Raw genomic sequence first — 12366 nt, 5'->3', positions numbered from 1 at the left:
ATATCAAGAATAAAACTGTTCGAGACATCAGCCAAACTTTAGGCTTACCGAAATGAACTGTTTGGAACATCATTAAGAAGAAAGAGAGCACTGGTGAACTTACTAATAGCAAAGGGACTGGCTGGCCAAGGAAAACCTCCACAGCTGATGACAGAAGAATTCTCTCTATAATAAAGAAAAATCCCCAAACACCTATCAGAAACATTCTGCAGGAGTCAGGTGTTGATTTGTCGATGACTCATGAACAGAAATACAGAGGCTACACTGCAAGATGCAAACTACTAGTTAGCCACAAAAATAGGATGGCCAGATTACACTTTACCAATAAGTACTTAAAAGAGCAACCACAATTCTGGAAAAAGTTCTTGTGGACAGATGAGGTGAAGATTACCTTATATCAGGGTGATGGCAAGAGCAAAGTATGGAGGAGAGAAGGAACTGCCCAAGATCCAAAGCATACCACCTCATCAGTGAAACACGGTGGTGCCGGATGTTATGGCCTGGGCATGTATGGCTGCTGAAGGTACTGGCTCACTTATCTTCATTTAAGATACAACTGCTGATGGTAGTAGCATAATGAATTCTGAAGTGTATACACATCCTATCTGCTCAAGTTCAAACAAATGCCTCAAAACTCATTGGCCGGTGGTTCATTCTACAGCAAGACAATGATCCCAAAACATAGTGCTAAAGCATCAAAGAAGTTTTTCAAAGTTAAAAAATGGTCAATTCTTGAGTGGCCAAGTCAATCACCTGATCTGAACCCAATTGAGCATGCCTTTTATATGCTGAAGAGAAAACTGAAGGGGATTTGCCCCCAAAACAAGCATAAGCTAAAGATGGCTGCAATACAGGCCTGGCAGAGCATCACCGGAGAAGACACCCAGCAACTGGTGATGTCCTTGAATCGCAGACTTCAAGCAGTCATTGCATGCAAAGGATATGCAACAAAATACTAAACATGACTACTTTCATTTACATGACATTGCTGTGTCCCAAACATTATGGTGCCCTAAAATGGGGGGGGGAATATGTATAAACTCTACTATAATTTCTACATGGTGAAACCAAGTACCCTGTATAAAAATGCCCTTTATTAAAATCTGACAATGTGCACTTTAACCACATGTGATTTTTTTTCTTCTCTCTATTACAAATCTCAAATTGTGGAGTACAGTGGCAAATAAATAAACGATGGATATTTGTCCCAAACATTATGGAGGCACTGTACATTAATTATTTTGTATTTTTATAACTATCCCGAATTGTCCAAATAACCCAGCTTGATTCCTAATTGGCAAATATTACAATTTCCCCATAAATTGTAATGAATAGATTCAAGGTCTTTGTTTTGAAAAACCTTTGGTTTTAACTAAATTAACTTTGAGGAATTGCATTTTAGTTAACAGTTAGGGAATAGGTATTTTTATGGTATGATTCTAAATATTACCGAATTATTTTTAGAGTAATTTGGGTTGATCCAAATCCAAATCTAAAAAGTTCCAAATTTAAAATTTTCACAAGTAGTTCATCTTTCTCTCAATACAGGTAATTCTGCTATAATGCATGTTTCCATAATATGGATTGAATATGTGATTGATGAATTGGGGAATACTACTTGTATTATACAGGCTGAATTATTGCAGGGAGGTTGTAAAGAAAGATCTTTTTTTCTCTTGAATTTTTTCCAAGCCAGCCTATTTTTTTACTTAACAATTTCAAAAGTAATATTGTTAAGTTATTAAATAACTTATAATGCAATTTTGATCATAAAGTTACCACTTAAAAGTTACTTTGGAAGTTATAAGAAGACAAAAATGCTCTCTTGGATAAAACATAGTCTTGGGGAAAAAAATCTTTCAATGTAACCTCCCCGCAACAATCAGACGTCATTGTATCTGGAACACAGTTGATCTCTTTCACTGCAGTTAACTATTGATATTGACAAGCAATCACTTCTATTGACACTTTTGCAGTGATACCCTATGTTGTGATGTATCATACATTCTTTAATATTTTTTGGATACAATAACAAAAAAAAACTTGTAGTATTAAAAAGGCATTTATATTTGAAAATCTTGCATAAAAACGTTGTGACTGAATCTGAAACCCTCTTGTCCCTAATCCCCTTTTTTTCCCATTGACGCAATTGTTTTTATAACAGGATTTTCTATAATGCAAGGTTTCTGAGGAGCACACCTATTGCATCATAGCAGAACTGCCTGTAGTTGAAGACCAATCTCAGAAGATGCGGGGTCTGCGGTAGTTCCATTCTTCTTGTATGTTGACATGGATCATTGGTTAACATACTGAGTAATATCACCTTTAGCCATCTAGTTGGAAAAATAGCACAGCCTTTTTGTTTTACTTTCTACTGCTGAGACCAGCTATCCATGTCCTCTCTCCCATTCCTTCCATCTTTCCAATTGTCCAAACCTCCCTCTTCCCAGGGATACATTCTGTAATTGAGATTTCAGGTAAGTTCATGATACGGAGTTTAATTGAAGTCAATTTGCATGGTGTTTAACACTGACATTCATTAACAAAAATGGGCTTACTGTGACCTTCATGATTTGTGATTCATTGTTCAGCTGTTAACAGCATTCAATCAAGGACTCTCACTTTTGTCTTTTTCATATAAAAAGTTAATTGCAGAGTTTTAGTTTGCATGGCCATTCAAATTATTTGTTGTTCCAATGCCTTGGTGATTGGCAATGGAGCTAATTCCAGGATCAAGTTCTCCATAAATATATTCATGAAAATTCAAGATTCCAGCCAGTCGTTTTAGTGTATATAAATTGTTTTGTTTTGAATAGGAGCAAAATTGTGCTAATGTGTGCATGTATCTTTCTCAAATGCAATTCACTTGACCTTACTGCTTTGAATTAGAAGTTGAATGGAGCAATTTGCTATTCTCTATGGTACATCTGGCTTCAAGAACTTTTATTGTTTATTGTGTCTCTTATTTTCAAGCTATCTTTCTTGTCATTGCATTTGTTCCTTAATTTTTCACCATTTGCTTCTTCTATATTCATTACTCAAAGCAAATATGTACACCACCATTTCTTAAAATTATTAAAACAAATTATGCTGACTTGATATTTTTAAGTTTTCTTGATAAAGTGTTGCTTAACACTTGATAAAGTGTTGTAGTGGCCTATATTTTTCTATCCTATTGATATTAGTTATGGTGACTCAAATCTTATTTTGCCAGTTTAATACTTGCCAACATTTTGCTGCTATAGTTAGAATACATACTTGGTGTTTATCATAGCAAAATTGTTCAGTTTGTCCTATTAATACCAGAAATATAGTCTTTATCAGTTTTAAACTGAAATGATTAGCAGATTACATGTAGGCTCATCTGGTTCTGGGGATAATTTGCTTTTTGAAAGGTGCAACATGAAACTAGTAGCAATGTCACCATTAAATGTATTCATGCTGCTGGTTTAACTGTAATGTGTGTGGATTAAATGAACATATATGTATGACAAATTATCCATTGGCACCAAGTTATAGATGAAAAAATGAAGTAATATTTCTGCCTTGCATTTGGCTGATGTGTTTTGGAGAAAATTAAGTAAAAGGTTGAAGACACTTTGGAATGCTACCAAGATTGAAGTGGACCCCAAGTTAATAGATCTGATGCTGGAAGAAGGAATGACAGAGATGAGTTTTACTTTTAGGTTTTCTGCAGTGATTGAATGGATAGATTGTGTGATGTTTCTTTTTAAGAGTAGGCATGCAAAAAGATGAAGTAAGGAATGCTTAGTTGAATATAAAAAGAATAAGAGAAAAGTCAGAAGCGTTGAGCATAGTAAAGGGCCTGTCCCACTTTGGCGACTCTTTAGGCGACTGCGAGGGACTAGTTTTAATGGAATTCACCAATGACACCTAACGACAACCTACCACAGCACCTACGACAGCAAAAATTGTTGCCACTGTCGCCGAAAATTTTTCAACATGTTAATTAAAAAATTTAAATATTGCATGTGTATAAAAGATAGCACCATTGGGATACCGAGGGCATATGATAGATTACTGTACTTACCTTCAGTATTAGTCTGCCTGACCATTCACCTTTAAGGAAAGGTATGTATCAACAAGAAATGTCTTTGATTTTGGAACGTGTCACATGATTCTTTAGCGAAGTGGTAGGTGAGCACACTAGTTGGAGGTAAGTTATAAACTTTCTCACGTGTGGGATATCCAGCAAGATGTAGGGTAGCAAAGTTTATAAAACATTGGTGCATATTCTCACTTGAAGTGGAGAAATGAATGAGTCAAGATCTATATAGCTAAAGCTATAATCTAGTACTTAATATCGTTCTAAGTACTATTTGTAGATAATGCATATTCACAGACATTGGTAAAAAAAATTCAGTACGAGTAATATTGTGCAGGTTAAGCTGTCTGCACGTTGTTTTTTGGGTACATTTTTCCCTTTCATAGAAACATAGAACATAGAAATTAGGTGCAGGAGTAGGCCATTCGGCCCTTCGAGCCTGCACCGCCATTCAATATGATCATGGCTGATCATCCAACTCAGTATCCCGTACCTGCCTTCTCTCCATACCCTCTGATCCCCTTAGCCACAAGGGCCACATCTAACTCCCTCTTAAATATAGCCAATTAACTGGCCTCGACTACCCTCTGTGGCAGAGAGTTCCAGAGATTCACCACTCTCTGTGTGAAAAAAGTTCTTCTCATCTCGGTTTTAAAGGATTTCCCCCTTATCCTTAAGCTGTGACCCCTTGTCCTGGACTTCCCCAACATCGGGAGCAATCTTTCAGGTGCTTTATAATTTCTTTAGACTGACTGAAGGTGACCAGCTTGTATGCTTTGTAGACAATAGCTATGAATTTATGATCTTGGTTTCAGGAGATCTGCAAATGCCGGCCAGTAAAAGTAGGGTGTATTATTTTTCCATGTTGGGATTCACCACTGGTGGCACAGATGTTGCAGGTGAAATTGTCAGCTGCTACTGCTGTTATTTGTTTTTCTGTTGCTTGTTTCCACCTTGAAAAGTACACTCTATATTGTACTTTTACTACGGCTAATTGTGAATACCATTGTTGACTTAATGGCTCAACTTGCTCTTTCAGAACTTGACAACAGTACTAGTAACATGTTGTCTGGAGATGAAGATCAAACTGAAGCCATTATACTGCCAAATGAAATCAATGGGAACTGGATATCACGAGAGACGTCCATTCATGAAGCTCGGCTCAAAGCCAAAGCCAAGAGACGTTTGAGGAAGAACTCGTCTCGGGATTCTGGGCGAGGAGATTCTCTCAGTGATAATGGGGAGAGTAGTCGAAATGTTATTCCCAATAGCCCAAAGGGAAAAATGTTGGACAGGAAATCACGGATGGGGAAAGGAAGAGGACTGCCTAAGAAAGGCAAGTATTTGAGGATTTACTTTGGAACTGATTAACTTTCATGGATGTACTTTCTATAGAAAACATTTTGAAGAGGAACATGTAGGAAAAACAGGTAAAGTCTTACAACATACTACTCGGGAACAATAATTTTCAGGATCTTAACAGGCAATTAAACCTAATGGTGTCTTTTGATACCATGATATCTTACAGTCCGCACTCACCATTTGTTATTTATTCAATGCACTTCATTGGTAACCAGAATTCTGTTACCTTAGCTTTGCATGTCTTCACTTCTCACTGTTTTAACTTACTATTTAAGACTAACATCACATTCAATAATTTGTGTGAGCCAGCTTTTTTGAAAAATCATGATCTTGGAAATGTCATTACTGTCAGCTTTTTGAAAGAGAACTTTACCTTATTGTCTTGATGAGGTGTGTTTAGAACATGTTGAGAGCAAAATATCTTCTCAATAGCTGGATGACATCTGAACATTTGGTAAATGTCTTGTATACTGACAATATAAACTCTAATGTTGTATTCTATTCTTTTGGTATTTACCATTTTACTAAACTTAAGTAATGGTGTGCTGATTGTGGAGCAAGGTTTGTTTCTCTAATGTTTAGATTAGTATTGGCGTCTTTAAATCTGTGTTGATACATTTAAGTTAAAATCCAGCTTCATTCTTGGAGATTTTCTCTGATTAATGGGATAGTGTTTACAGATGTGCTTTTATTTGGTTTTGTAATACTTGCACATCATGTAACAGTCATTCTTGTACAGCACAGAAACGAGTCCTTTTGCTCACCATGTCCCATGATGACTGTCAAGTACTAATTCCATTTTTGAGAACTTGCACATAGTACCTAGCCTCTAATACCTCTGCAATTTTTAAACACTCATCTAGATACTTCTTAAATGATGTAAGAATCTGCGAACAATCACAGCTTCCAACCACCCCTTGGGGATATGAATGGGATTGGTGCAGTTCTTCCTTGGCTCTGAGCCTCTTACTGTTACATATTTTATTTTTCAAAATCATTGCTACAGGGAAGTATTTCTCACCATCTATGCTACCTATGCCCCTCATAATTTTTGTAAAACTCAGGTCTACCCCAAGGAAAACAAACACTGCCAATGCAGGCTCTCATCAATACTGAAAAGTTCCAGCCTAGACAACATCCTGGTCAATCTCCTTTGCACCCTTTCCAGTGTAATCCTATACTTCCTGTGGGGTGTGACTGGAACCTGACACAATGTAGACACAGGTTGGAGCCTAATTAATGCTTTAGGTAGTCATACTATAATTTCCCTCTTATTCTATACCATGGTTAATGAAGGCAAGTATCTCAAGTGTGTTCTTGATCATCTTTTTTTAACCAGTGCTGCCATCTTCAGGGATCCTTGGACTTATACAAGCTTCCTTATTCCTCAATATTCCCTATGGATTTAATTTATTGTATGTCATGACCTTATCAGTTCTCCCTACATGCATTATTCCTTAAGAATTAAATGTTACCTACCATCGCTCTCTCCATCTTGCCAACTGATCAACAACATCTTGTAGCCTAGTATTACCCTTCTCATTATCAATTTCACAACAGATTTTCGTCCATTTCTAAATATTACGCTTCTATTGCTGAGGGTATCCTTAATTGATTAAATAATTTGGAACTGTCCCAATTTCTTTCAAGGATCTGTTTTTAATCTAACTGTGCAGTGTACTACTTAAACCCTTTAGTAGGAAACACCAAGAATTGCAAACATGTATGCAGGGAGAATATGACAAGAGCAAAGGGACTTTGAAATCAAAGCGCTGGGGAATCGAAAATGAATGAAAGTTGGCAAAGGCTGAGATGGGAAAAGAGTGGGTTAATATGTAGACAAAGGAATAACTGATCCTGGATGTGACCATAGTTTAAAAATTCAATACTACAACCAATTACAGCACATTTTTAAGATGACTTTGGTTCCTTATTCCAACTTATTTTGGATCAAATTTCAGCTAATTAAATGATGTGGTCATTGGCTTTCCTTGGTCTGCTATTAAATGGGTGGCTAAAACTGATGTCATTGTTGGCAAATGGAAGGGATTATATATACAGGAAATTGTGGCATTTTGTAATACTTTTCCTTAAAGCATTGGGGAACAGTTTGTTTTGTAAATAGCCAGCACAGAAATGCCATATTGAATTTTGTTGGATTCATTTTACGCTGCATAATGGATCTGGAAACACCAGAACACCTTGTACAGAAGTACAGAGAATCTTACTTCTCAGAACTGGAGAACTTGACTAGTACAACAGCTGTGAGTTTACCCTGCTTTCTGCAAGATTAGTGGCTTGCCCATCCAATTTTAAGTGGTTGCAGAGCCAGATGAGGTTCATTTTTAACACCTGACAGATACCGTGTTTGTCATTTGCAGCACCTCGTTTTCATTTTGGTGCTATTTCCTTAGACAATTATTTTAAACTAATTTGGCAGGAAAACAACAAAAAATGCAGTAAATACTCAGCATATCATGCAGCATCTGTAGCATGAGGAACAGTGTTAAAGCCATTGGTTGATGACTTTAGAGATACAGCGTGATAACTGGCCCTTCGGTACACCGAGTCTGCGTCGACCAGCACTATCGTACATACTAAGGGTGATTTACAATTTTACCAAAGCTAATTGACTACAAACATGTCCATCCTTGGAGTGGGAGGAAACCGGAGCACCGGAGAAAACCCATGCGGTCACAGGGAGAACATACAAACTCCGTACAGACATAATCCGTGGTCAGGATTGAACCCTGGTGCTGCACCACTGACTTCACACCCAAAACTATTTATTTCCCCACAAATGCTCCTTGATCTTCTGTATGTCCATTGTTTTCTGTTTAAGTATTTATTTGTACACTGGGTAGCTGCAGTGAAGCATTAGTTCTTTACTCTGACTAAACCTTGATATCTTAGTTTTAACCGTAGAATGTGGCTTTTCATGCCAGTCAGTCCTTTCGAGTTTGTAATTTAATGCTAAATAATTTTCTATATCTGAATCGGTTTAAAATACATTAAGAACAAGGTTGTTGTGGATCACAGGTACACAAAAAAACTGGAGAAACATCAGGTGCAGCAGCATCTATGGAGCGAAGGAAATAGGCAACGTTTCGGGCCGAAACCCTTCTTCAGACTGATGGGGGGTGGCGGGGAGAAAAAAGGAAAAATGAGGAGGAGGAGCCCGAGGGCTGAGGGATCACATGTTGTGGATCACATGTGCTCTTTCAGGATTTTGGGTGGGAATGATCTTGCACAGACTGTTCACTAAGCATTGTTGAGGGAGCAGTGGCATGTGAAGAAGAAAAAGGTATAAAGAGTCATTGATGTTGCTTATGTTTATGTGACTGGATTTGCATCTGATTTTCATTCAGTTGAAATGAGTAGAAGTTAGCTGCTGTTTGTGAAGGTGAAATATAAGTGTGAACAGGTGAAGCCAAGATCCACTACTTGTTTAGCAACAATTTCTGGAATGCATTATATCCTTTGATAAAAATACATCTATTGATGCTCCTGAATACATCATTAGTGATGTAACTTGGGGTAATTGGGTGTTTCGGTTCTTTCAACATCAGCCACCCTCACCCAGGTGACCCAACCGTGGTTGATCAGACCACGACTTGTGTTCAGGTGGCATTCGCTCCTCCCCATGGACCTTCTCTCCTGATCCAGAGCCATCTCGAGGCCTTCTCCGCTGCCTCTGTGGTGTTCTTGGTGGCTCTTCTCCTCGCCACTCCATTGATGCCCAGTGCACTCAAGGCTTTGTAGAGCGATTGCCCTGCAAAACCTCTGCGGCCAACCTCAATGGGCATACACCTTGCCTTCCAGCCCTGCTTATAGCAGTCTATGACCAGCTCTTCGTACTTGGTCATCTTCCTCTCGTGGGCCTCCTCCAGTCGGTCCTCCCACGGTACTGTCAGTTCCAACAAGACAATGTTTTTGGTCGCCTCTGAGACCAGGGGGATGTCTGGCCTCAGGGTGGTTGTGGCAATGTGCTGTGGGAACTTCAGCTGTTTCACCAGGTCTACAGAAAGCTGCCAGTCCTGCGCAGTCGCCAGGATTCCTGACGGATTCCTGGCTGCTGTGGTTCTTGACAGCTGCACTCCGGCCTTCACGAAGGTGAACATCTGGGTGGTAGGCGGTGCTCATCTGCAGCTATTGATTCCCATGCTGATGGCTTCTGCAATGGGTTTAAGAACCTGGTTGTGATGCCAGGTGTACCGGCCCTGCCCAAGAGCCTTTGGGCAGTAGCTCAGGATGTGTTCCAACGTCCCCTTGCCTGAGCATTGCGGGCAATCCGGAAATTCAGCTTTGCCCCAGATGAAGAGGTTCAATGGGCTGGGCAGGACATCATACACTGCCTGGACCAGGAACTTGATGCGGTGAGGTTCAGCCTGCCAGAACTCAGTCCATGGGACTTTTCTGTCCAGGCTCCCTGCTGCCTCAATCCATGTCCAGGCTCCCTGCTGCCTCCATCCAACTGCTCTGGTAGACCTCTCCTCCACCATCACTGCCCTTACTACAAGTGTCCAGAAAATATCAGGAAGGTAAGCTGGTAAAATAATTTGGCAGAGTATTACCAATCAAAGGTAATTTAACGAGAGTAGTGTGATGGAGCGTGTTAGTCATGTTTTTTGTGAATTGAGGTTAACAGAAAGCCATTCATAAACACCTTTGTACTATATATAACTTGATGCACATTACCTTGGTATGTTTTTTTTTAATACAAATAGGTACAAATTTGAGTAAAATATTTGTAATTGTGTAGAATTAAGAATATTGGGTTAGAATAGTATGTTCAGGTTGGCTGGTAAAGGGCCTGTCCCACTTACGCAACCCTTGGAGACCTCTCACGACCATACAGGCGACCCCTGGCGACATGTTGCGGGTGACCTCTCACGACCATAGGAGACCTCTCAGACCATACAGCCTATGGTCGTGAGAGGTCTCCAAAGAGTCGTAGCATCGTTCTGGTCGTTGCTGAATTTTCAACATGTTGAAAAGTTCGGCGACCTATGACGTGTACAGGCAGTCGCCTGTAAAGGTCACGTAAGTGGGACAGGCCCTTAACTACTAGGAATTTTTAGATACAAAATGTAACTTTGGTTAGCACTCAGTAGTTTCTTGGACTAGATTTATTTTTAAATAATCTTTAAATTGTTTCCAGTCGGAGTCTCTCTTCCCAGAATATTTGAATAGACGTGATACGGTTTTACAAAATTGATACGTATGTTTATTTCTCATTTTAAATCATACAATTCTATTGGTAGGTGGAGCAGGAGGTAAAGGTGTCTGGGGCACACCTGGTGAAGTGTATGATGTGGAAGAAGTGGATGTCCGAGATCCCAATTATGATGAGGGTCAGGTGAGTGAGCATCAGATTAACTTTTGTTCAGCCTCTTTGATTGTAGAATAGACTTTTAACAAATCATAGTTCTTCCTATTGTTTTACAACCTTTTCTATTTTCTAATGGTGAATAAAGGAAATAATGAATTTTATATACCAATGAATGGAACGTACTGTGATTGGTCAGATTGAAGTAGATCTTTAGGAACACACCTTCCTGCCTCAGAAAGTGTTATTGTTTGTATTTTTCCCATTGCAGACATTCATGTTTAATCTGGCCAAATGATGCTTAATGGGTGACTATTCAAAACAGTGGTTTATATTGAACTCATTGATTACTGAATGTGATTGCATTGTTTAGTCTGCCTGTAATCCTGTTCTTTTGAATGCTCTAAATACTTAGTAAATGCGAGTATTACTGAGCTACGCAGTCCCTGCTATGTGTCAACCAGTTCACTATAGTTAAGTGGTTGATCACCATGCCTCAGGTATATTTTCTGACTGATACTTGCAAGAAGGAAACGACTTGCATTTATCAGATTTAAAGACCCCAGATTTTTTTTTGCATGTAGTGAATTGCTTTGTGATGTTCTCATAATTTCTGTGTCAAAAGTCTTGCACTCCCTGCACACCCTCCAAAAGGGCTGGGACTTGCATTTCTCAAAGTATTTTGTTTCAGGGGGGTGTTAGTTGAGGGATGACTCGTGGTCAGGGCTAAAGGAGAATTTTCTATTTCTTGAACTCTGTTCACGAAATCTTTGAAATCAAAACCCACAGGAAGGTGTTAATTGAGATTTGTTTATCCCTCCCTCTCCATTCTCCCCCTTCCGCCCCCTCCTCCTTCACTCCACATTATAATGCAGGGCACATGCTTAGCAAATATTCACATGTGAAACATTTGAAGGGTATCAACATGTATGAATCTGCTTTCTTAGCTATTCCCTTAGGGTTGAGGATGACTTGTTTTCACTATAGTTCCATGTGCTCTGAGATGGCTCAAAAGATCAATATATGACTCACGAACTTGAGTGAGTTAGGGGTGTGCTGAGTTCCTTCTATATACCGATGAAGGGATTTGAAGCTTTTGGCTGCATCCTGGGTGCTCTTTTCAATTTGAATGTTCATGAACCAGGGAATCTTACACATTGGTGAGGGTATTCATTCTTTTTTCTTAGGAGGCTTTGAGGATATCCTTGACTTGTTTGCCCTGGTAAGCTCTTTCCATGTTGAATGACAAACAGGTCTGTTTTGGGAATTGTGGTGGGCTGCAGATGATGTGATCCTCTCTCCATCCTTCCCATTCCCCAGCCATCAAAGTGGTTGAATAAAATTAGAGCCACCGTGCTGGTAATGTTGACCTGGGTGAAAACACCAACAGCTTGACCTACTGTTAACTTTGGAGGATTTTGGAAAGATGGTGTTGATGGAAGCTCTGCAGTGGTTTGAGGTGACTACTGAAGTCCATGTGTTAGAAGTGTTCGGCAGCACAGGGGTCACTGCAGCCCCATAGACTGAGCTATACATTGAGTTTGAGCAACACAGTGCTCACCATAATGTTTGGGACAAAGACACATCATTTATTTATTTGCCTCTGTAC

General features: G+C 39.3%; 1 protein-coding gene across 1 annotated transcript in view; it reads left to right on the top strand.

Annotated features, from left to right (window-relative positions):
• Positions 1 to 12366, top strand: part of pdcd4 (programmed cell death 4) — a 29512-nt gene that overhangs the window by 3957 nt on the left and 13189 nt on the right. Inside the window, exons 2-3 of the mRNA XM_033033989.1 lie at positions 5106 to 5402; positions 10693 to 10787. Of these exons, the coding sequence (XP_032889880.1) occupies positions 5106 to 5402; positions 10693 to 10787 (392 nt within the window). The remainder of the gene's footprint in view (positions 1 to 5105; positions 5403 to 10692; positions 10788 to 12366) is intronic.

The sequence above is a fragment of the Amblyraja radiata genome, chromosome 15 (assembly GCF_010909765.2).
Source record: "Amblyraja radiata isolate CabotCenter1 chromosome 15, sAmbRad1.1.pri, whole genome shotgun sequence".
NCBI classification, from domain to species: domain Eukaryota; kingdom Metazoa; phylum Chordata; class Chondrichthyes; order Rajiformes; family Rajidae; genus Amblyraja; species Amblyraja radiata.
The sequence above is the reverse complement of the archived record's forward strand: the minus strand, read 5'-3'. Positions and strand labels throughout refer to the sequence as shown.